Genomic DNA, 26659 nt, shown 5'->3' with positions numbered 1-26659 from the left:
CAGGCACAGAGGTGAGACTGGCTGGCCTGTAGTTGCCTGGGTCTTCCTTTTTTCCCTTTTTAAAAATGGGGGTTATGTTTCCAGTCAGTGCGAACTTCATTGAACTGCCACAAATACGATGGATGGTGGCTTAGCAACTTCATCTGCCAGTTCCCTCAACACCCGCAGATGCAACTCATCAGGTCCCATGTTTGATGTAACATGGAGAGAGACTTTTTACCAAGGCCTGTAGTGACAGGGCAAGGGGCAACTGCTTTAAACTGAAAGAGAGTAGGTTTAGATTAGGTATAAGGAAGACTTTTTTTACAATGAGGGTGGTTAGACACTGGAACAGATTGTCCAGAGAAGTTGTGGATCCCTCATCCCTGGAAGTGTTCAAGGTCAGGCTGGATGGAGTTTTGAGTAACCTGATCTACTGAGAGATGTCCCTGTCCATGGCAGGGAAGCTGGACTAGATGATCTTTGAAGGTCCCTTCCAAACCAAGCCATTCTATGATTCTATAATTCTATAAAAAAATAAAATTCTGATGACTAAGTCTCCAGCATCACAGAGTCAAGGGTAAATATTAAATTATTAGCATCTTTTGCAGGGTAGTATTGTGCTACCACAATCCTGATGCCAGCAGGACAGAACATTACAGAAAAGGCCCCTATGTGACTGGTTGTCAGGCAGGGGGAACAATGAACAACTGGTCTATGTATGCATCTAGACAACACCTTAGTTTGTAAGCTCTTCAAGCTAAAAGCGTCACACTGCCTGTCCACTTTTGAATACAATATAAATAATAACCATAATCTTAATAGTAGATTTTTGGAAGACTATTGACTATGAACTAGACGTTTATATTTGAAAGACATAAAGATTTTATTAAAATAATTTCATGGATTCATTAATACAAATGGTTTTGAGGCATCTGAATTAAAGGCAGTGTGAAACTTTATGAGAAACAAATTATTCATTTTTCCTGGCAAACAAGTGAACTTCTTTACATTCCATTTCTTGGGTATCTCAAAGCTAAGCTCAAAGGCAGCTGATATTTAATCTGCCTATTTAATAAGACTAAATTATGAACTAACAAAACACCAAAATTGTGTTATTGTACTACAGGATACTGCTGATGAGTTTTATATAGCTTTAATTTTACAGACTACACAAACACAGCCCTGCACTTCAATCTTAGTGTCCGACCACAACAAACTAGTACCCCCAGTAAGCACCATTGTTCCACTGGAAGTGGAATACAGCCTAAACTGTCTTTCCTGCTGGGATTGCAGCATTCCACTCATTGTCTGCCTTCCACTAATTTTCCATCCTGGATGTTTTTGCTATACGCTGTATACACATTTAGATAAAATTCTTAAATTCTGGTTCCACTATTCATTCTTCTTCAAACCTTAGCTCACCTTAAGATCCCTACTTTGGGACCGGAGAAGGTCTTGGATGTATCCTTTGGGATCTTTGGAGAAACTCAGCATGAAATCACGTTGTATTTTTAACTGATTTATGGATTCAATTGTCTCATGAATCTGACAGAAGAAAACAAAGCAGATGTTACTTAATTCCTCCTATGCTCCAGTGACCCTGAGGTCAGCCCCATTAGCATCCTTGTACTTCTTGTAATGTACAAAGGTGACAATTCTACACTGCAGACTTGTGCAGGTTCCCATGGCTTTTCCCCTTCAAAGAGGGAATTAACCACAATCTTGCAATTACATTTGGATACAAGCATGTACAGGATTCTTCTTCACTTCCTGCGTTGACTCGCTGGATGGCATGCTATATACAATATTCAAGAGCTAAGTCATGTCACTGTACAATGTAGTAATTTCCTGTGTATAATCAGTCTTTCTGCCAAGTCTGGGATTTTTCAGGAAAGGTGATACATAAATATGTCTTTAAACAATGCCCAATGCAAGAAAGCAGTTATTCTCCTGTCTTCAATACCCTGCTGTGATCCTTAAAATTTCTAGTGATTGCCTGATCAACTCCATGTTAAATGAACTCACATACAGCCATGACTACTAGACTTTTTCTTACAAGAAAGCCTATTAAAAGTCACAATGGCTGCAAAAAGAAGAAGAGTGTGAACAATGAGAAATCAGCAGCATAGAAGGTTTGTAGAAAATGAGTCACATCTTCAGAAATATTACAAAAGAAACGAGCATTAGCCAGCAGGGAAGAATGAAGACTCCATAGAGAAATCAAGGTCCTATAATCATCCTGGACAACAAAATCAAGTATGATCAATGGGAGGACAGCTAATGAGTCATTTGCACATACACATAGAGAAAAGCAAACTTTTTCTACCCTGTTCCTCTAAAATTCTGGTTTAAGATTGTAAACCTATCTTATTTAATTTCATTATATACATTATATACATCTATTTTGCCAAAACAGCTAATGTGGCCAGGCACATGGAAGAAAATAATCCTCCCCTGATCGGAGTATGCCATCAGGGCCACCAGTGTAGGCACAACTATATGGTATGTCAACAGAAGAGAGCTGCTGTCAACTTCAAATCATTCCTTATTTGGGAAAATGATATAGCCATACTGGAGAGAAATCTGTTGGCGTGCACCGAATGTCCACTAGAGGACTCTGTGGCAGCATAGCAATAAATGATACAGATTATAACAATGCAGCAGTCAATGCATGTTTACCCAGAAGTGACTTTAATAACTTCACTAATCACAGCTTGTTATCTGCTGTAGCAAATGCTTGAAAAAGAAGTGACACAGACACGGGAAAAGGTGAGCTGGCTGGAAACAGAATAAACCTATACATGCTGCGTGCAAGCCCATATAGGCTGGATACCAACTGGCTGAGCAGCGGCCCTGCTGAAAAGGACCTTTCTCAAGAGCCGTAAAACAAGACATGCTGCAACAGTTACTAGAATCCATAGGATTGCTAGTGTCCAAACCCCCTCTGAAATCGCATCAAGACCAGAGTTTAACATATTTGTTTGTATTAGAGGCAAACAAACAGAAATTGGGCCCAAGTGTATGTCAGATAAATCATCTCTGGTCCACAGTGTCACAACTCTTCTTCCCTTGCTCTGAGAAGCCACTTTCATTTATCCCTTACCAAGCCAAATCAGCCATCTACACATGTGCCAAAAGCTAGCTAACAGTCCCCATCACATGAACCGCTAATACAGCCTGCAGAGATCACCACTGCTGTAAAACAGAGACTATTACTTGAAGTGCGCATGATCCTCTTTCAGTAACACTGAAAACAAGTCTGCCAGACTGCTCCAAGGGATTTTTCTGCCATGCATTTTCCATATTTGCACCAACTGCAGAGCTATTCTGCAACCGTGCATGCACCAAACACGTTTGCAGTATAGGATTCTCTTAGCTTTGCCTTATAGCAATTTAGCAACATACCACGACCTCTCAATAAAAAGTTATAGTCAAACAGTTCAGATGATTCTTGAATGACAGGGCACTCATTACACTACCTGTGAAACTCTGCTTCTATCACCTTGTCAACTGTGTTAGGCCCTGGATCAAATCCTAACTGGGAATGCCACTCACCCCTCTATATTCCCATTGCATGTGGCTGATTCATCCCTTGAAAGCACATCCAATTGAGAAGTCCCTGTCTCACAACATTACTCTTTGACATGTGACACCAAACCCACAGGAAGATACACAATGAATATACATGCCATATGTGATACTTTACTCCTGGGCTAGTACCTTGTTGTCCAATGCTGTAATCTCCTGTTGATTAGCTGTTGAGAGAAGAAAACTACTCATCTGTCCCTTTAATGGGTCTTCAACTTCTACATCTATGTCATAACAAGCCGTCTTCTTCTGATCGTTGGGGTCAACACTATGGAGAGTATAACAGAAGATCATGAGAACTGCCATATGAATCAGAATAAGTACCCATCCAGCCCAGAATACACTCTTCAATAAAGCCTGTTGTGGATGCTGTGAGAAGAGTTTAAGAACAGGTTATCTTTGTATATCCTAGTATACCCTCTCATCTTTCGTAAGTCAGAATTCAGAGACTTTTGAGATGGAGGTTTTGTCCAGACCAACAACTTTCATAGCTACTAATGGACATAGTCTTCACTAAATTGTCTAACATCTTCCTGAGACCTGTTATAACTCTGGCTTCCAAAGCAATCCGCAGTGGTAAATACCATACTGGTATGGTCTCTGCTCGACTGCATCTTTTTTGAGACACGGTAAGTAGAATTGTACAGTACCATTCTGGATGTGAGCACATAATGACATTTTCTTTGGTTCTCGATTCCTTCTCTAATAATTCATAATTGTAATGAATTGTAATGTAAATCAGCATTGTAATGATTCCCAGCTATGTCTTAAAGAGGTAGCAGGGAATTTGAAGACCACCACTTTGTAAAGTTGCCTACTGAATTCCTCAAAGAGTATAGCCAGTCACGCTTTCCTCTTGCAGAAGCTACATTGACTCTTCCCCAAAATATCACATGTCTATTAACTCCATTCTCTACTACAGTTAGTATCAACTGGCTTCCAATATTCAGGACTGGTCCTGATACGGTTTTGGCATCACGTTAACTATTTACAACCCCTCTGGTACTGAAGGAGATTTCAGTAATAGGTAACACATTGTATAGAATCATAGAATCATTTAGGTTGGATAAGACCCTCAAGATTCTTCAGTCCAACTGTAAACCTAATGCTGCCAAGTCCGCCACTAAACCATCCCCTAAGCGCCATGTCTACACATCTTTTAAATACTTCCAGGAATGGTGACTCAACGCCTTCTTTGGACAGCCTGTTCCAACGCTTGACAACCCTTTCAGTAAAGGAATTTTTCCTAATATCCAATCTAAACCTCCCTTGGTGCAACTTCAGGTCACTTCCTCTCATCCTATCACTTGTTACTTAGGAAAAGGGACCGACACCCATGTCGCTACAACCTCCTTTCAGGTAGTTTCAGAGAGCGATAAGGTCTCCCCTCAGCATCCTTTTCTCCAGGCTAAACAACCCCAGATTCCCCAGCCACTCCTCAAAGGACTTGTGCTCTAGACCCTTCACCAGCTTTATTGCTCTTCTTCGGACATGCTTTGGCACCTCAATGTCTTTCTTGTAGTGAGAGGCCCAAAACTGAACACAGTGTTCAAGGTGCGTTCTCACCAGTGCCGAGTACAAAGGGGCAGTCATTGACACTTAAGCAATGAGAGTCCTACATGAAAAACCATTTGGAACTCCTTATTTATTGTGTGTTAAATTTATTTCTATTTGATACTTTGGTGTGATAAAGTTTTTCAGATACACTCTTTCCACCTGCCCTCCAAAACCCATACTGCACCGGTATGGAACTTTCCCTAATCTCTAAAGTTACCATTGATTAAAAGAATGAATTTTTATTTTCTTATCTCACTTTAAACAGCTGATTGTCTTCCAAACACAGCTTTTTTAATCCTTAGTAATTTTTCAGTTTCAATAGGAGGCTTCCTACTTCCAATATATTTCAACCGATATTACTATTTGCTTTTTTCATCTTTAACAAGCTAAATAACAGTATTATTCTTTGGCTTGTCCTGTCCTAAATTTATATTTAATTTATTGGGGTTTAGACTTAACATTTACTTTCTCTTCCTCTTCAGACTAAAGCTTTTTAGCAAGAAAACAGTTTTTCAGCCCAGTAGTTGGTAAATCAGACTTCAGTCATTATCACTTGTCACATAAAATGCTAGCTTCTCAACACTGTTTTTGAAATGACTAGGTTGTGTGCATCTGCTGTAGGTAGTAAAAAAAATTGGCTCAGTATCTAATTGAGCTTGTTAGACTTGGGGAGCAACAGAACTTCCAAGGAGGGATTTGCATTAGGAGTGTTGCAAGCATGTGGAGGGAGGTGACCCTTTTCTATACTCAGCGATGGTGAGGCCACACCTGGAATACCGTGTTCAGTGTTGGTGCTTCCCAGTACAAGAGATACGGAGCTACCGGAAAGAGTTGCGCAAAGGCCCATGAAGATGCTTAAGGCATCTGCACTTCTGGGCACAGGACGAGAAAGACATGACATTCTGGAGTGAGGCCCACAGATGGCCACCAGGATGTCTTGGGGCTGGAGCATGTGCCTACCAAGAGAAACTGCAAGAGCTGGGTTTGTCCAGCCTTGAGAAGAGAAAGGGAAACGGAGATCCTACTGGTGAGTGCAACTGCTGCACGGCATGGTGAAGAAAAGACTGAGCCAATCTCTTCCTGGGGGTGCACAACAATAGGATGAGAGGGAACAGAAACTCACTGCATCATGGGCAATTGACTCAGTGTAAGGAACTTTTTTTTTTTTTAAATCATGATCATAGTCAAAAGAGGGAAATCAAGAGCTAATCTATTTCCAGCAGGAGAATATTGGAGAGCTATGCTTTGTAGTCTACTTGTGTAATGTTAATAGCATGGGAGATGGCTTGCTTCTTTGCAGAAATGGGAAATCCCACAGATGTTTTTTATACCTCTGATTTCAGGTGTGTCAGCTGCAATAAGGGGTGCAACTCAAGAAAAGCTCCAGCTCCAGCTTGAGCTCAGGTAAGATTTGACTTCCACCAGTTTCAAATTTCATGCATTCGGTACTGCAGGTATCAGAAACTATTATACACTCTGTATTTTTTAATTGCACTCTATATTCTCTTTGAGTCTACATAACATTTAAAATATTTATCGAGATTGGAGGCTTTCTGTTCATCTCTATTTCATTTTCACTTCAACCCCACTGCACTTTTCACTTTCTTTTTCAAAAAGGCGGTTGGCTGATGTCTGAAGAGTGTTTCTAAAACACTATTATTTCTAGAACAATTTTAGAATACTTCAAATTTTAGTCTCTATGTACATACTCTAAAAGTAGAATGAATAATTGTGATCTCTTTGAACTCCTTGTAGAAGACAGGCCTGAGGACTGATCTGAATTAGGAGTACATATATTTAAAATCACTACTAATGAAAAATTCCCTGTAGCAGTGTGCTGGCTTTGGCTGGGATAGAGTTCATTTTCTTCATAGTATGGGGCTACGTTTCGGATTTGTGCTGGAAACAATGTTGATAATACAGGGATGTTTTAGTTATTACTGAGCAATGCCCAGCAATATTAGTTGTCAACATTCTTTAGGAAATCAAATCACTACGCTCAATTAACAATCACGTTTAAATACCCAGAATCAGAGTTTTGACCAAGACCACAAAGAAACTTGGAAAAGTCGGAAATATCTTGACAGCAAGGTTGAAATCCCCAAAAGTCTCTTTATCCCCACCTGCCCCACACAAAGTTGTCACTTAAATATGGAATGTGCTGGAAGTGCCATAGATATCTGAAGGCTGTATTTCATCTATTGTGACAGAAATGCATCTGTTTTGACAAGGATGCCAGAAGCTCATATCTTGGTCACAATGGCCTTCTCTGAATTTAGGCATTCTTTATGGTAAATCTCTTGAGATTTCTGACTAGTTGGCATTCTTGGAACAAGACTAACACCCAAGCAGCTGACCCAATCCCAACAAAGCATGCATGGACTGGCCACTGTATTTCACACTGTAATACTGTTGTACATTTTACGTAATAACTCAGAGATCAGAATGATTGTCTATGATATACAATATCTTACTTCATTTCCTTTTTTCCCCTCCTCTAAGTGGATTCAAACTCTCATTCCTCTCCCCTTAGGAAAGAAACCTGACCAACTCTCTCAATAGTATTCTAGTGGGGATAAAAATGAGAAGAAGTTTTGCATGCTCCTAGAGAATTGGTGCCATTCTATTGAAAATAATTCAGAATTATACAGACCAGAATGACACAGAGGAGAATGAACACACAACAAAGTCCAAGGTACTCACCTGGAAGTTATAAAAACTGGATTCTGGTCCCTGCTACTGTAGCTGTTCCTATATTTTTATATAGTGAGTGTCTTGCATATGACAGTGCTGAGCTGACTGACCAGCTTACCTGATGATATGGTTTATCACTATAGGGTCTGGTGGCAGAAGCAGGTTAGTGAGTCTCTGAGGAATTTCAGAAAACTTTAGCCGTGGACAGTCAAAGATCTGGAATACAATAAAGTATGTTATCCTTGCCCAAAAACCTAACTTAGAATTAAATGAGAAAGTAAGAAATCAACAGTTCAAAAATAAGGTGATTTTGAAAGTTATCATTCTGGTTCCTCGCATAGACTAAATTTTTGGCCACTTCTGTCACTGCGAATTGCTGCTGTACTTACAATTTGAGCTAGCTGACAGATGCATCAGATGATGACAATTTCAGGTGTCCCACTTGTGGTTTAGCAGCTGAAGGGCACAGGCTGCTTTAATGGGACATCAGGATCAACAGTATCAATGATGGAAGAGAAGTGAACACTTCCTTTCTCGCTAAGGGTTTTCAGCAGCATATTGTAAAGAAAACTAACTTTTTTTAGTAGAGGAAATATAAAAACAGTTTGGTTTTTTTCCAAGGCATGTTTCCTGCAATATTTTATACTAAGGAAAAGTACAAGAAATCATTTCTGGGTTTTAAAACCATTTTTTACTATTTTTTTTTTTTAAGATTAAGGGGGGGAAAGTCAACATGGTTTTACTTATTTTTAACCAAAACCTAAACAGCCTCTTGAAGGCATCCACTGCTTTCCAATCAACATCTCATGGTTACCCTCTCTTTACTACAGTCCAGAAGCTACATATGTATTGAATTGGGGGGGGGGGGGGGGGTAATCCTTTGAAAAGGATCAAAATCTGTAGGTTTCCGAAATTTTCTGTGAGTAATTGCAGTGCATTGCCTTAAATCTACAACCACTCCTTACACCTGGAGTCTTCAGAAATATAATTATTACAGCCCATTTTTCCTACTGGGATTTTTAATGCTCTGAACAAGTGAACAGGCTTTTCTCTAAAGATATTCCATTTAAACTGACTTAAAAAACCCCCAAAGTACCTATATATTAACATTTGCCTTAAAACATGTTGTTATGTGGAGGCAATTTGTAAAAATATTGAGGCCGATGCAAATACAAATGCCTGTTAGGGAAACTATTTCCAACTAATAGAAGAGTGATACTTCTTGCAGTATTGCATCTATAAACAGAAACATGCTTTGCAGCTCTAGAGACAAAGGATGCAGGCAGGGTTGAAAAGAATGGACTATCAGGTTGTAGAATGGACAGACAAAGTCAGACAGTTCAGCTAGGGTGCTGTGGTTCCTCAGATACTGTATCTTCTGACATCCATTATTTTATGGAGTGAAGGAATTTTGTAGCAGAAATATCCAGAAGCCAGCTCTGGCTTTTGAAATACCTTTGGACCTTTTTTTCTTGCTCTTGCTTGTAACATGGTAGACTTCAAATTTCCCAGCTGATGTAAAAAGTGTTTCTTTTAAACAGAAAAGGATCCTTCTTCATCAACTCTAAAATCTGTCTAATTTGCTGGATCTACCCGCATCCAGGAATTCAGCCAGCTAGTTTCTAATGAGCAAGAAAGTAACCAAATCTACTGAGTCTGCAACTCACTCTTTCTTTCAGTTATGAATTCTGTACACTTGACAGAGGTGACTCTGGAATTCCCACTCAAAATCTCGGCATACCAAGCTCCATTGAATCTGCTGTCACCACTGGCTCAACACTCATGTCAAACTCCTAACGTGGATGCCCAAGAGACTCTGAAAGGCTATATGGCTACAGCAGTTCTGGTGTATGAGGTAACTCATTCAGTGATAACTTTTTAGTCTGTACTGTATTGTGTCATTAGATATAACCACAAGCACACGGGCACAGGATTTAGAGCAGCTGGCAGAAGAAATGAGAAAAGCAGTATCCGAAAGGAAATGCTAGAGACACTGCTGTGTTATGTACTGCTCCCCTAAGTGATCTGTGCACTTCCAGCTACGACCATTTTTTTTTTCCAGGAGTTACACACCTAAAACTATACAGGCTACAGAGATATCATCAGACTGGACGGCATTCCTAACCCAATTCCTTTACTTGCCATATCTCAATCTTAGAGTATTTGGGTGAAAACCAAAAAAAATCATCATAAAATGTTTCATTTGATTTAATGGGATTCATTTTCCTAAGTACTAACATCAGTTTTCAAAGCAACATTAGCTACTTAGGACAATTTTGCCAGAGACCTAAGGAAAACGGAAACACTCAAATCAATCCCATTTATGATTTATATCTATGCAAGCACTGCATTCTTATGAAACTATTCCAGATTAGGCAGCTCTTGCAGGGAGGTTCAGTGCCCTAGAAAAGGCATCCGCTGCTTCTCACCTGTCTCATCTGACTAATCTGAGGATGGGAAGACAATTATCAGGTCTGATGGTATTCCAGAAGAGTTCTAACACAAAGGAGACTTATGAGGTAATAAGCCTCTGATGAGACACACAAAGAGAAGATGGCTTCAGCAAGTTCTTATTCTAGTAAAGTTCTTAAACTGCAAATTAAAATAAATACAAGTGAGAAGGTCCTCCTGCTTACCATAAGTAAGGTATAAACTGCTGTACTGGATCAGACAAAGGATCTACTACACATCTGCCACACTATCCTGCTCTTGATAGTGACCGAAAGTGGATACTAAATGAAAAATGTAAGAACAGGAGAAACATACACTGGTCCTCCCCTAAAAAAACTCTCCCAATCTCCACAGCTTTGCAACTACCTTGCATTTATAACAGCCCTAGACTTTTTTCCATTGGTTTGTCACTTTTGGAACCTATATACACTTTTAGCATTTATAATGTCCTATCGCAAGGAGTTCCAAAGTTTTCAATTCCATTTGTTTAATTTGCCACCTGCCAGTTTCAGTTGATGGCCTCCAATTATTTACCAAAATAAACAATAATTAGTCCTGGTTCTCCTTTTCCATTCTGCTCATGATTTTTCAAATCTTTTTCACCTCCCCTTTTCCATTTCCTCTTAGGGCTGGGACAAACAAAATTGAGTCTAAATTGGCTATAGATAAATAGAGAATGGAAATCAAATCATCTAAGCAACAGATCAAACAGCTTTGTAATTTTGCCAAAAATTATTATGTAGTTGTAAGATGGAATTTTCACTATATATGAACAAGACTGCATGCTGTAATTCTCACAAAAATACTCAAACAAGAGAGTGACTACATAATCCAGATCACTTTGGTTCTATATTCCTAAAAATACCCATGAATCTCACAATTATTTTGTTATTTTTTTGTATTTTCGAATGTGGAAACACCCAGTGCTGCCTTTTATTTCAAGCACTGGTTACTTTAACCATTGTAGGGCAAATTAGTAACAGAAAATAAAAGCTTAAAAAGAAAACTAGGACAAAACTTTCACTGCAACATTTACTTTCAATGCTCACTAAAACATTATTCAGTTCTTATAACTGCCAGTACTTTCCCTAAACATCAGTATGTCACAAACCCTACCTTCAGGTACTTCCAAAATAAATTACCTAAGCTGAAGCTACAGAAAACACAGCCAATTAGGATAGCGATAGTTCAGATAACATTACCTTTACAAAATAAATATAATCATATTTACAGAAAAGGTGAAGATGCCTTTAAGTGGCTTTCCTGGCTAATTCCAGAGGTCATTTTGAAAGACAAAAAGTCTTAACATGCTACTTTCAAAACATCGTACAGATCATTGAGGGTATTTTATAATCTGAAGCAGACTTAAGAAAAAATAGCTTTTCTAATTGTATCTTCCATGTTTTCTGCCCTTCATAAACAGGGAAAAAGAAAGGAAGAAAACAGCTCTACATATGATTTGGCAATCAAAATCAGCAGATTATTTCATGTTTCTTAGTACAAAATGATACATCAGGAGGAAAAAACCAGTAAATCAATACACTGAAACAATTAGAGAAGTCCTTCTTCCCGGAAAGGCGACAGCTTATGTGGAGGTGCTGAACCACCAGATGCAGTTTTTTGACAACAGTGGCACATGAGGGTGGTTATTATATGAGCTGTAGTGACTGTTGAAAGCCATTCAGTACTGAAGATACTGCAAATTATTAAGGGAAGATAAAAAATCAGTAATTTTCACCCATCCAAAATTTGTGGATGGATATTACAGTTTACCTATAAAGAGCTACTGTGTCCAAAAAGGAGTTACCTGCTGGAAGTACTTGTCGCAGTTAATGTATTCCTTATCATGGGAGTCTTGCAGCTTATTTGTTTTGATGTACTGCCAGAGAGCCTGGATGATGGCTGACCGAGTCTGTGTGTGTATCCCCAGCAAACGGGCTAATCGCGGGTCCAGTTTAAACTGTGGAGGCTGTAACAGAAAGAAAAGGAGATGGAGATGGCAACAGAGAGAAAAGCAGACAGATACACAGGTATGAAGTTTCAGCTTTAATTCTCGAGGGACTCTGTTACTCAGGAGAAGCACCCTGTTCAATGGCAGATTGCAAAAATACAAGTTCCTCAGATGTGTACCACTGTTGGTGCTCTGGAAGAGCTATGTCTAGGGTTTGAAAAAAAAGAGGGACACACTGTATGCACCCAGACTATCTGCATCACATGCGTTAGATAATAACGCCTTGCATGCAGACTCAGGAAAGAATTTTCCTTTGCAGCACTGATGCATATGACTTGAGGGAGTAGGAGAAGAAAAAGAGTGGTCCTTCTTCTGAACTACTGAAGGTTAACCACAGATACAGAGAATGAAGTCAGGATGATGCTTCCACTGTTGCTAATAACTGCTCAGCTGCCTCACATCAACAAAGTACCTTGGAACTCTGTTTTTCAGGCATGTTCCCACCGTTCTGCTGCATATGGGAAAATTTACCCAACCACAGCTAGTCAATGGAATATGTTTCTTCTCTTGATCTCTGTGATATAACCCTTCAACTACCCTGTTCTGCATCTCTAGTAATATACACTTCTTGGATGCCTTGAAATTTGGTGCTTCTTCAAGCGTGTACCCATATTCAAGTTTAACATTTGTCACACTATTTCAGCAAGGATTACTCTGTTGGATGCTAGGTCACCCAAAGCTAGCTTTATAACAAAACAAGACTTAAGAATAAAAGAACATCTATTTTAAAGCACAAATTTATAATAATGGTGAGGATAACAAACATCATTATATGATCTTAACAATAACGATTCTCACTGGCTATATCAGCATTTCAGTTAGCTCATACGCTCCCTAAAATTAATAACATTTTCTCTCTGTTAACGTAAAATGGAGTGTCTTTATCCTGGATAGATGCTATTTGCATGGAAGGGAAAGAGAATGGCACAGAACATTACACAACTGAAATGCATCTGAGACTGAATTGCCACTGAAAAGTGAGATCCCACCTCCTCTCAGCAATGCATTTCTATTGATTTTCTTAATACAGCAACATTTCTTTCATGGATGGTTTCAGTCAGATTAGTGAGCTCCACAACGGCAAATCTCCATCATTTGGGCCAAAAGAACAGAGACTGTGGCAGCGCACACCCACAACTCAAATGAAAGTGGGTTTTTGGAGCAGCTTAGCCTTACAACAGCTTAAAACAGTTTGAAACTGTGCCCAGGAACCCCTTTTATATTCTATCTCAAGGCAGAATAACCTAATTTTGCCTATTGGGTTTTTTTTTTTTTGTTTCCTGTGACTGGGATCATGGAACTGATTTAGAAGTAAGTTTTGTTAGCTTTCAAATGGATCAGTTCCCCAGCGTGTTTGTGTTCAGCCCACAAATACTACTAGTACAATAGAACTAATACTGACAAAACAGAGGAAGCAGGAATGCCTAAAAATGCCTAAGAGTAATGGCAAGACCAGCTCTTGCAGGGCACGATTTTCTCACGCCAGATTAGGGTGACGACAATGTATACAAAACTTAACAAACCATGAAAGCTGTGTAGTCTGCTCCGAAAGAAAGGCTATCACAGCCACACAGCTAGTTCAGGTACCACTAGCAAAAGCCACTCCTTTGAATTTCTGTACAGGACCACACATATAACCCATATGCAATTTATCTTATTATTCTCTAAGAAGCCTGAGGTGGAAATGCATATTCTTTCTGCAGGTGGGCAACAGAAATACTAATTATCATAGTGCCAAGAACAATATTTTGCTAGACTATAATGGAAACTTACTTGGTGTGTCCCCTTGGACTATACAACACTGTGAGTCCAAGTATGTTGTTTTTTGATGTGTGTGACAGATAAATTTGCTCTGTTGCACTATGTCCCAATGGCTGTATTTTCCATGCCAAAAGCAGTGCACTGACCTGGTAGTCCAACATGAGGAGCAATGTGCACCGCACGCTGACATCACCAGGTCTTTTCACCTGGAAGCCATCCGTTTCCTGGGTTGTGGGAGTTCTGTGCCACTGCCAAAGGAAAAAAACAAGACAGTCAGACTTCTTTGTACTGATGTCCATTGAGGTGCATCTTGCACAGTATGCCATGCCAGAACAAGACAAGTACAAGCCTTCTGAAGATCCTGCAATTAAGAAAAAAGAACCAAACAAACAAAAAACCCAAAACAAAACCCCCCAGATCATTTCTTGTTCTGCCCTTACAATTCAGCTTTAGTGCACAATCTGTTCTGCCATTAGCATGCTTAACTTGTCAGGAAAAATGTGCGCCGTTTTTTCACCATTTCATACTTTCTGTTCTAAGATGTGCACTACATCAGTATTAGCTCTATGTTTTAGTCTATATGGATTCTGTTAGTAAGCATTCTTTAAAAGAATGGAATTTTGAAAACTTTGAAAATACCTTAAATTAGATAATGAATGCAAGGTAACTTAAGCAAGGCAGACAACAGGCACACAGCTGTTGATCTGCGCTAGTATCAGATTTGTATGCAAAGGGTGCATGACCATCTTACCTCCACAAGATGGTTGTCAGGTCCATAAAGATCTTTGTCCAGTTCAATAACCAAACTCTTAAAAAAAGATGAAAACTTCCTTTTCTGCTTGCTGAGCTGTACAATCAGAAAAAAACAGAAATATTTAAGGCTGTGTATATTAGCTGCGTTCTACGCTTTCTTCTCAGGCTTTCTCTTTCTCTTGAACATTAATTCTCATATAAACCACAAGTGTCATCAATCTAATAGAGTATTCCATCTGACAAATGCACGGTAAGATGCAAAAATCTCAACAGTGGTGGAACAGTGCATACTTAAGGCAAGATTTCCTTGACTCTCTTAATGTTATTGGAAAGAACTGGCTTGTAAAGTGAACACAGCGCCTGTGCAGCGGGTCCAGGGGAGGCCACGAAACTGATCCGAGGGCTGGAACATCTCTCCTGTCAGCAAAGGCTGAGAGAGCTGGGGTTGTTAAGCCTGAAGAAAAGAAGGCTTCAGGGACACTTTATTGCAGCCTTTCAACTCTTAAAGGGCGCTTATAAGAAACACGAGAACAGACTTTTTAGCAAGGCCTGTAGTGACAGGCCATCGAATCATAGAATAGTTTGGGTAGGAGGGACCTTTAGAGGTCATCTAGTCCAACCCCCCTGCAGTGAGCTGGGACATCTTTAACTAGATCAGGTTGCTCAGAGCCTCATCCAACTTGACCTCAAATGTTTGGGTTTGACTAGATTGATACCTGTGAATGCAACAAATGTAACACGTAGGGGATGTTAACACTTCAGGTGGTCAGAACCATTGCACAACCAAAACAAGTCTTCGTTCTTTGTGAATAATTGAGACGGTTGTGAGGTAAGAGACTCCTGAATAATCCCTTTAGGCCTTAGGAGAACAGGTATGCAAACTACAGAGATAAGGAGGCTGCAGGACAATCTGAAGACCCCGCTGATCACCGAAAGTCCCTTCCAACTCAAACATTCTATGATTCTAAGGCCACTGTATACCTTTTATTTTAACAGCTTAGGGATTTTTATGAATGCTAACTTCCTGGTCTGATTTATCAGATGACAGAAAATTTTACAGATTAATTGTACACTAAGTATTTCCTTCTACATTTTGCCCTTCCATTTAATTATGAGTATTCGCTATTTACTATACAGCTCATACTGTCTAAATTAAAAACTGGGATGTCTATAATCACATAATCTGACTTTCCATAGAACACAGTCCACAGGATTTCAATGAATCTCTTCTTATTTAATGCAGAAAATACTTTAGAAGTACATCCTCCTCTGATTTAAAATTTGCCAGTAACTGAGAAGGTATTTTGTTCCATTAAAGAATCTGCTTCTTTGTTAAAATACATGCTCTAGTTTCTAAACTGAATTTATCTAACTTTAATTTCCAGGTGTTGCTCTTTGTCACCCCTTCACCCTCCAGCAAGATTATGATTCTGATTCATCTACAGTTATGCCGAGACAGGCAGATGTGCCTTGAAAGCCTTGCCCTCTCCATAGATGTATGTTCTCCATCTGTTTATCCTATCAAACACTTAAGCTTGTGAAGTCTATTCAAATAGGTGACACCTTTATTAGCAAAGTCCAGCCTTACCCGAGGAAAGCTATATCCATCACTGAGGTTTCTGAGGACTTCAGAACAATAAAAAACTTTTCTTCCATCCTTGCTCTGACCATCCATACATCCTCTTGTCCTCCCTAGGAATATGAACTACTTGCTTCTCCTTGTTATCCTACTCTTCACAAGATGCAATGCCTGCTGCAGGCCTGACTTATCACACCTCTCATGACCTGAATCTTGCCATATCTTTTAAGGGAATTGTCTCAGCCCTGTTCTCTCCACCTCCTCCTACCTGTCTTGTCCTTATGTCTGCTACATTTTCTGCTGCCTTCCCCACCTCTCCCCAACATTCCCATTGTGGCTTTATCCCTCACTCCAGCTGGACACGATGCCTTCCCAGCAGCAAGAAACCAACACTGCCTGCCTCTCCGAGACGTCTTGTCTGAGTTGATGTCCCCAATCAAGTCCACCACCCCATAGGACAATCTCTAGATCCTTGCCAGCCCCAGTGAAGCACAGGTAAGTCATACGTCATCCAGGAGTTTCCCCTCCACTCGCAGCTCCCATGAAGCAATGCTGCCATCAGAGTCATCAGCGTCAGATTTTGCAGGATTAAATGTGTTGGAGATGTAAAGTCTCAGTTTCCGCTTTTGCTGTTACACAAATAGAGAAAAGTAAACATTCAGTTTAAGTCCAAGACCTAAGGAAGCCCCAGTAAAGGTGATAGTTACACATTTAGTAGAGAATTTGCATGTTTAGTACAGTTGTACTAGGTTACACTAGAATTTAAGATTTGGTTATGTATAAGAAAACACACTGAACAGATGAATCTGAAACTTCCTTTCAAAAACTATTGGCTATACAAACACGCTGAGATCCACTGTAAGTGGAGAAAGACAGGAGGTTGCAGGGCCAAGCCCATAAGGCTATACCTCCTGTACTTGAGGATTAGATACTTGAGAAATCATTTTAAGAAAAGCACAATACGATGCCCTTCCTGTCTAGATCCTAGCTAGATTGGTAAGACGCAGTTGCAAACCTCTTGCTACATCAATGTCTTTCATAGTTGCATCAGTTCAGATTTGTAAATGGCAGTCACAAATACAGCTAATGCTGCAAATTACATGCCGGGCACATCTCTGCCCATCTTCATTGGCACATGATGCAGAGCCTGGTAATAGCCTTCCTGCAGACACACACTCAAATACATACACAACACACACCCTCCCCCTCCCGCCCTGCTGCCTAACCTTCCTCTTTAACTGCCTTTCATCCTAATCAAACATGTTGCAGCTCCAACTTGCTATCAAACCTGAGTGGAGGTTCATCCCTAACCCAGGTGCTCAAGTCTGTGAGAGATACAACCACGCCTACCTTTGTCATCTTTACAGGCTATCTAAGGTTTCCCAATCACTGTACTGCTTATAGCTATGTTATTTCTCAGTGCCCTTCTCTCCTGTGCACCATGTGGAAAACCTGGCCATGAACTCTGATGCATGGATTCCACAAAAGAACAGTGCCAAAAATTTTTCTGGGACTCTAAACTCAAATGTCCGTATATAATGACAAAAAGGCTATAGTTGTCAAGTTAATGCAGTCAAAAGAAACCTTCATACAACATAAGAAAGGGGTAGTCTTGTAAAGCTCTCACTCACACACATACAGGAGAGAAGGAATTTATACACATCAGGTCAGGAAACTAAAAATCTAGTATGGCATAGAGGAATGCTTGAGGCAGAGATGTATGGCTGAAGAGGAACAAGAAAATGACTACGTTTTGCCAAATCTAGGGAAGACCGTGACAGAAAGGTTTGATGGAAATGATGTTTCAATAGTAAGCACTAAGAGGGAAGAGGATTTTCAACAGTGCCAAGAGTCCAGAAAATGGCAAATTGCCACAGGTAAGAACAGGCAGATAGGCAGAAAAATATCCCTTGAAATCCATTATATAAAATGGTTAGTTTTAATGCCTTAGAATCTTTATTTGATGTGGAGGACTTGTGAAAGACTTCACATTTCTACATTAATTAACTCTTGAAATTAACTTGCACATTTTATGCACCATTTCTAAATTGTTTCCCCACCTGGATCATTTGCAAAATTGTATCTATACACATAAGCACCTATTTTCTTAATAGTTCCTCCTGGATGCTCTACCGATATTTCAGGTTTATATCATTGATTCCATTTCCTCTTCTTTTGATTTCCAAAGACATTTTCTCCATTCTCCCTTTTACCCTGGAAACTCCTTCTCTCCTCATATCTCCTCATACCCAGATAGGAACTGTGTCTGTTTCCTCCAAAGACTGACATTTCATCACTAAGATCATCCTCTGCAATAATACCTTTATTCAGGTCTGAATATTTTAGATGTCTTCCTTTCTCCTTGCTTTCAGGCTCTAGCTTCCTTGTATAGTCCATCTAAAACCAAGTTAGTAACAACATCTGACTCCACTGTGAAATACAAAATACCTCTCCTTGATGCTTTCTACTGTTTCCCTTTGCTAAGCTCTTAGCATTTTTCTTTCAAGTCATGCACAAGCCAGGTGCAGCTTACATTGCAGACCTGGTCTCCTGCTGGGTTCCCTATACTTTTCCTGCTCTGCAAAAGTCAGAGTCTGCGTATCGTTTGTTTCTCCCACATCTCTCTCTTCAATTTACAGTGTGTTGTTCTCTGCAATGAATTCTCTTTCTCAAATTTAATCCCTTCCTCACCATAACCCCTATTAATCAGCTCACTTCTTCCACAATGTCATCAGAAAGTAACTTAGCATAATCATGAATAAAAATCCTAAGTAATGGCTATCTCTAAAGTTATCTTTTGTTCTACTTTCTGCATATCTTGATTTTAGATCAAAAAACGTTGAGCTTTTGACTCCAACATGTTACAAGCACTACTGACAACCTGTAAGTACTGTGGAATGCTAAGCCTTTAGTATCTGCTAAGCAAAGATATTCCATCCAACAAGCAAAATGTGTAACTGCACCCTGGGGACTGTGTTCAGCTTTTGGCCCAAAAGGAACTGCAAATCTGCAACACAGTTAAGGCAGTGATTATCTCTCAGATGCAACCACAGAAAGATCCTCGCTTCTGGCTCATAATACATATCCAGGAAATCAGTCAAACAGGGTAACTGCACAGCTGCAAGAGGACCCCAACACCAAATGGGCTAATAAAAATATTTATTAGGACACAAAGCAGAATAATGGAACATGAAGAAGGAAAACTCACATTTGCTGGGTAAAATGGAATAAATAAAAACAATTTTAAAATATTTTGTAAACCAAATTTTCTCTGGTCCCATGTTCTTCAAAATTTTTCATTTCATCAGGCTTGCTCTTATTCCAGCAACTCTGTTTCCTGGGTTGCAGAAAAGTCTGTAGGGTCATTTCTGGGGAGACGCAGAGAATCCTCTGTTTTTATTCCTTAAGGCACAACTGTGTGCTATTGCCTTCTCTCAGGAGACTCCAAATTTCTGCTTTTTCTTCCAGCTTCTTACTCAATGAGACAGTCCCTCAGCCTTTTTGCCTCACTGACTGCCCTAACCTGCACTCCGGCTGGCACAACCTCCCCCTCCCTCTGAGGGCTCTACCAGGCCAAGTGCACCTTAGGACATGACAAATACTAGCCTTCCTTTCTACAGTTGAGCCACCACCCTTTATAAGGAACCTACAAAGCCAACTGCAAACAGGTGTCAGCCATCACAATTGTCATAACCAGTAAGTCTAGACCTGACCCGCAGAGTGCAGCCAGATCTGCCAAAGACGTTCTGGTAAGCAATCTAACAAAACTGTGAAAAAGACATTTGGCCATGAACATTGCTTGAACAGCCAAACACGTCCTCCTCTGTACAGCGCTGTACTAACCCAGAAACATTTAAGCCTCCACAACTACCTTCCTGAAGCTGCCGACAACATGTGTCCACCTCCTGTTTGTTCCCTATGCTCCATTTTTTCCTTCTTTCTGCCCTTCCCAGAATTCCCACTACCACTTCTTCCTTAAACACATTTAGTGTTGTCAGCACCTCTGGCTCCTCATAAAAGCTACCTGGGAACAGCTCTACTCCAGACATTCTGGGAGGCTGACTATCTTATCTTCCAGTTCCAGGAACTAGACAATGGCACTTGAACTTACCCTACATACACTTATCACCAGCAGTGGCAATACACAATTTGAGCAGTGGCATCTGAAGAAAATACACTTAGAAATCTCTGGCAAACCATCAGAACCATAGCTCTACAAAAGCACATTTTCTTTGGACCAGCAGGCTCCTTGTCCTCTACCATGACTTTTCTCCTGTCAGCTGTGAGACACTAGCATCTAATGAAGCAAGATCCTGGCAGAGATCCAAGAGTCTAGTCTGAGTCCCTCCTGAAGGGATCTACCCAGTGAGTAACAACTTCAGCATTCACAGATATACTGCTATCAGAAGGATGTCCAGTCTTGGAAGATGTCAGCTCAGAGATGATATAGATAGTCAAAACTGAGCTCAAGGAAGTAGAACACCAAAATGGCACTGGCTGGGGTTTTATAGCCACTATACAGACCATAAAGTCTCCTTGGATGAAGACACACACCCAAAATCACTGCACTCAGTTCACTTATCAGTACTCCTGGGTTCCACAATAATGTCATGTTCATATCCAGAAGGCTCTGAGAGTGAGGTATTCTTCTGCCTCCAGTTGAACAACTCCATCTCATCCAGTCAGGAAATGATACAACATCAGTTATGTGCAACTTGGTTGTACTTTGCAGCTTAAATACAGCAGTGTAATATACTTGGGCAAGAAGCCATTGCCCTTCAACAAATTCTGCAGATTTCTTAGCAATGCACATTATAGCACAGATCTAAAATCTGTTCTCCTCTCTGTATGGTGGCTTCTCAGAGAACAGAAAAGCAACCAACCAAAACCTGTGGCCTTGTATTTTACTGGTAGGATTCTCAGTAGCTTCGAGAAAAAACTAAAGAGAAAACTTACAGCTCTGGGGCAAGAATAAACCCTCACATTTCACCTCTTCAGACACACTGAAACTTTACCACTCACAAAGACAAAGCTCAACAGGGCGGGAGCTTCACAGAGACTTGATCAACATTGCAAATCCAATAACCTCTTGTCCAAAAATTGATAAGTGCTTAATCCGCTTTTTCTCTAAGTGTAAGATACACATACATCTTTGACTTGTCCTCAGCAAAATGAACTTGAAATAGCAGTCACATTAAAAAGAAAAGCCTTCCCCCAGAAACACTGTATTTCACTTACAATTTCTCCTTGAGAAAAAGGAAAAAAAAAGCATATGTGACAGAAGATTGGTCATGTCAGTGATGAACTACTACAAAGGTCTCAGCTGTAACAGCAGCACAAACGGCAGGAGAGCTCATGTGGAATGAAACAGATCTAAACAGGAGGCTGACAGGAATACTGGAGCAGCAGAACTACAGCTTTTTCTCTCTGATTTCTTCAATGTCATCTTCACACAAATCAATACAGTTTTATGTTGAAGCAAATGGGTCAAATGCTGGAAATCCATCAAATCCTTCAGAAAGCTACCTCTGGTTTATAGTGCCACATTTTTTTTTTCAGTTTCCATTAGCATTATATCCCTAAAAAGTCAAATCAGAAACTAGGCATCTGAAGATACCATGATCTGTGTGATATCCCCAAGACAAATCTCCATTGACTGCTGAAGTCAAGGTTTCCTTCAGCGAACTCTCAGTACCTCCAGGACACTTTGGGATTTCAAACAAATTAACTAAATTATCAGCGGATACTCTATTGCTGACTGAATCAAGGAAATCTGGCTGCCGATCCTATGAATAGCATTGTGCTAAGAGCTCTCTATGCACATCTTAAAGATGGATTTCTGTGTACCTCAACACAGCATAAAAACCTATGCATAACGCACAGAAAAGATTAAAATCTGTGTTTCTGTCTTTGCATATAGAGTAACTGCTTTGTGGTCTCATAAAAACTTTATAGGATGAAAAAAAAAACCAGTGGAAGATGAAGTAGCATGAAGAGGAGACAAAAAGAACACTGACCACTAATAACAAGTGTTCAAGTCTGACCATTATAAAAGTATCAAATGAAACAGAGAGTGGGCGTATCAAAACTGGAATATAGAGGTATCGCTCACCCAGAGTAGCAGCAACCAGATATGTCAGAATTTGCAGAAGAAACAAACTTAATTAGGTAACTTATGACAACAAAAGATGGACAAGAACTTAAAAATCGACAACCCAAAGCAGGAAAATCAGTGCCTTGGTAGAATATGCAAGTATCATGAATACTAAAAGGAACTACTCAATATTTACTAAGTTCAAAATTGCACCAATGTATGAAAAACACCTGTAGACCGTGCTATAAAAATTTTAACAACAACAAAAAAAAAACCACTCAAAAAAAGTCGAACAAACGTTATAGGGTAACAAAACGGAGACTAGTACACACAATAGCTTATAAAATCAGTTATAGCAGCTCATTCGGCAGTTGTATACTACACTCTCTCAGGAAGAGAATCAGCAGGTGTATACTGACGGGTGGTAAGAATAGCTAGGTACATTGAAAAATTCTTTCTCTACAGGAACTGGGAGGACTGAATTTTTTACCTAACAAAAGAGAACATTAAAGAACCTGAAAGACACATTTAAAATATGGGCTGATCTAAAGAAGAAGATTAGGCACTTGCGTTTTCCTAATCACACAATGCAAAAAGCAGAACACATGAAAATATGCCACAAGACCATAAATTCAAACCTGATAAATGGAATTGTGTCACGTATGCTATACAAAGCATAATGAACCATAGTTAACCTATAGAACTCCTTGTCACAAAACATAGATTTAAAACTTGCAGATTTTTAAGCCAGAAGAGACTTTATCGTTCAGTTCAACTTCCTGTGCAACACAGCCTCTAATCATTCATCAAACAGGGCAGCTGTACATCCAGTGCTGACGTAAAAACTTGACATAATGAAAAATCTATTACATCTCTGATATCTTGCTCTAGTGGTCATAAATATGCACATTAATCAGTCTCAGTTGGTGTATTTTTGAACTACTGGCCATTGGACCAAAGCCAAAAGCTCTTTAAAAAAAAGAAAAACAAACTAAAAACAAAACCAAAAAAAAAAACAAAAAAACACCAACAAAAAGTAGAGAAGGAGCTGGAGTGGCTATATTATGTACAGATCCCAGGAATATCCAGTCATCTCAATATATGACAGTTTTATAAGATTAGATCTGATCTAGACAGACCCTTCTGTGTCTTAACATACACTGCTCTCTGATGACTGGAATTCAGGTGGAACTGCTGCCTACAGTTGAAGGGTTCCTGGCACCTTCTCATGAAGTATTTAGCACTTTAACACCTTACCCAGACAGGCTGTGGAGTCTCCCACCTTGGAGATGTTCAAAAGCCATCTCGACATGGTCCTGGGCAACCACCTCTAGATGGCCCTGCTTGAGCAGTGGGGTTGGACAAGATGACCTCCAGAGGTCCCCTTCAACCTCAACCAATCCCTGATCCTGTTACTTCTCACTATTAACAAGGACACCGATCCACACCAGCCTCAATTCCTGTTGCCACTGCATGTGGGAGAGAGGGTGATTATGCAAGATTTAACCATGTTCTCATTAAATACTTGAGCTAGTTTGTGATGGGTTCAGAATGCACATGTACTTTGCCTGTTTGTGTCGAGGCTGAGGAACTTTTTGCCCAGTGGCTTGATTCAGCCCCAACTAGTTAAAAGCAGTGTAGTATGGTAAGGCTGCAGGCATAGCCTCTGACATTAAGTAACTATCCAGGCAACAAGCAAATCAGTAATCCAGTAAAACATGTTGGTGTGGTCCTATCAGCAACCCAGTCCTCTCAGTAATAACATGTGTAAGAATCCCCAGATCAGTCTACAGAAGACAAGCTGGGAACTCCTAGGGCCAAGTTTAGGGGTGTCCAAAAGGAGGTGGCCTTGTGTGCCCTGGTTGCCAAGAAGGCCAGTGGGAATCTGGGGTGCATTAAGAGGAGTGTGACCAGTAAGTCGAGGGAGGGTCTCCTTCCCCTCTACTCTGCCTTAGTGAGGCCCCATCTGGAGTACTGTGTCCAGTTCTGGGCTCCCCAGTTCAAGAAAGATGAGGAGCTACTGGAGAGAGTCCAGCGGAGGGCTACGAGGATGATGAGGGGACTGGAGCATCTCTCCTACGAGGAGAGGCTGAGGGAGCTGGGCTGGTTCAGCCTGAAGAAGAGAAGGCTGCGGGGGGACCTAATAAATGTTTATAAATATCTAAAGGGTGGGTGTCAGGAGGATGGGGCCAGACTCTTTTCAGTGGTGCCCAGCGACAGGATGAGGGGCAACGGGCACAAACTGAAGCAGAGGAAGTTCCAGCTGAACATGAGGAAGAACTTCTTCACTCTGAGGGTGACGGAGCACTGGAACAGGCTGCCCAGGGAGGTTGTGGATTCTGCTTCTCTGGAGATATTCAAGACCCGCCTGGACAAGGTCCTGTGCAGCCTGCTCTAGGTGACCCAGCTTCGGCAGGGGGGTTGGACTAGATGATCCACAGAGGTCCTTTCCAGCCCCTAACATTCTGTGATTCTGTGTGATTCTGTGACTCACCTAAAGCCCACTGACTCTGAGGTGACTCTCCAAGATTGGATGACTGCAAATCAATATATGTCTTAAGGCTAAGGATGGTAAGAAAACCTGAAGCCATGACCCAACTCTCCCAATGTATAACTGCATACTAAGCCAAGGATGTATCTGTTACCAGACTGATCTCCTCACACTAGGGAAACTGTAAGCTATTTGGCTTTTTTTTACTATTTTGTAAATTTTATGGTTGATGATTAAAGATGAGAAAATTCCTAATAAAATTCCCTCAGTAAATTGTTTCGTTTAAATTGAAATTGCCATAAATGCTGTTTTGCCTTCAACATATTTCTACTTTAAGTGGCTTGTGCAGATATTTCCACTGAAGAGCTTTAAAATATCTTATCAAAACCACTGTAGCACTTGATGGAGTACACCAATGGGCCCTAGGGTCACTGAGCTGGCAGCAACAGTAAGTCCAGGTCACAGGTCTGTATCATGTAATGCTTTTCATAACCCATGAAGATACAATTTCAAAAATGAAATCTTTGTTTCCCCTCCTTGATTTGGAGGAATTTTGCTTCTCTGACAATTACAACCTCTTTCTAATTTCAAGTCTAACATTTATTCAGTCATCTTTTCCCCATTTGTTCTTGTACCGGCATTGTCCTTCAGCATAATATCGATACTTCTCCTGCCCTCTACCAAAAAGGCAGCCACACCCAGTCCCTCCCAATTTTTTTTTGTGTTCACATATAAAAACCAAGTGACATTCACAAGGTGAATCTTCCTTTCCCTAGGTTGTTCCAGAAGCTCTTTATTCACATGATCATTCTAGTCTGAACTGTACATTTTGAGCATTGATGACACTGTATTCCAGCTTTAACAATCAGATGACATATCACTAGGGTTCTGCAGCAACCTTAGAACTTTTCTGTCACTACACATAATTCTAGTTACTGACCTATCCTAAGACTTTTTCTCTCAGTCGCATCACATTACGTATAAGATTGTTGTTACCAAAACAATAAACCTCACCTTTCATGATGTTTCAAATAAATTTGCCACTATTTTATAGCTGAAATTCCTCCTATTAATCCCAGCCAGCACCAAGACCAACATGACAATCACAGAAAAGGAAATACACTGCCCACGTACCACAGACCTCAAAGTGCAGAGGGCAATCTACAACAGCTAAAAAGTGACAGAGCTGCCACTGCTCTAAGTTACCTTAAATTTTCTTTAGCAATCCCCACCTCTTTCTCCATAATATCCCATGAAAAATTAATAAAATGCTTTGCTCAAGTTGGGGTAAATGATACCTACTGCATTTGTTGATTGCAGTGAGTGCAGGTTTGATTCCAGGAGCTCAATGACAGTAGGGTTCAGAGTTTGATACAAAAGTCTCCACAAATTATTTGTTCTTCTGCCCCTAGGAATATCCCTTGGATGCTTGAGGGTTAGAACTCAGTACAGTGAAAAGATGAGAGTCTCTTACAATGACAGAACTGCAGAGCTCAGGTATGAGGTGCTGCGGACACAACGCATACTGGGGAAAAAAACCCAGTCTCGCCTGAGAGGGCAGAGAACCAGGCAGAAACCTTAATGTTTCAGAAAAAATGCAAATTCCGTTCTGCCAACAATCCGACAGCAATTCCTCAGTCATCTTAAAACCTGAAAGTGGGGAAAGAATCTCAATTTACAAAACCAGGGAGAGAGTCA

At 40.3% G+C, this 26659-nt stretch overlaps 1 protein-coding gene across 15 annotated transcripts in view; it reads right to left on the bottom strand.

Annotated features, from left to right (window-relative positions):
* SMARCD3 (SWI/SNF related BAF chromatin remodeling complex subunit D3) overlaps window positions 1-26659 on the bottom strand; it is a 110153-nt gene that overhangs the window by 10539 nt on the left and 72955 nt on the right. For 13 of the 15 annotated variants that reach the window (XM_075420080.1, XM_075420081.1, XM_075420079.1 and 10 more), the window contains 7 exons: window positions 16883-17005; window positions 14796-14891; window positions 14191-14292; window positions 12080-12241; window positions 7940-8037; window positions 3703-3838; window positions 1405-1527 (listed from right to left, as the gene is read on the bottom strand). In XM_075420080.1, coding sequence (XP_075276195.1) covers window positions 1405-1527; window positions 3703-3838; window positions 7940-8037; window positions 12080-12241; window positions 14191-14292; window positions 14796-14891; window positions 16883-17005 — 840 coding nt within the window. The remainder of the gene's footprint in view (window positions 1-1404; window positions 1528-3702; window positions 3839-7939; window positions 8038-12079; window positions 12242-14190; window positions 14293-14795; window positions 14892-16882; window positions 17006-26659) is intronic. The other 2 variants (XM_075420089.1, XM_075420092.1) reach the window with 2 other exon arrangements.

This window comes from Opisthocomus hoazin, chromosome 4, assembly GCF_030867145.1.
Source record: "Opisthocomus hoazin isolate bOpiHoa1 chromosome 4, bOpiHoa1.hap1, whole genome shotgun sequence".
NCBI lineage: Eukaryota > Metazoa > Chordata > Aves > Opisthocomiformes > Opisthocomidae > Opisthocomus > Opisthocomus hoazin.
Note: the sequence above shows the minus strand (reverse complement) of the source record. Positions and strands in the feature narration are given on the sequence as shown.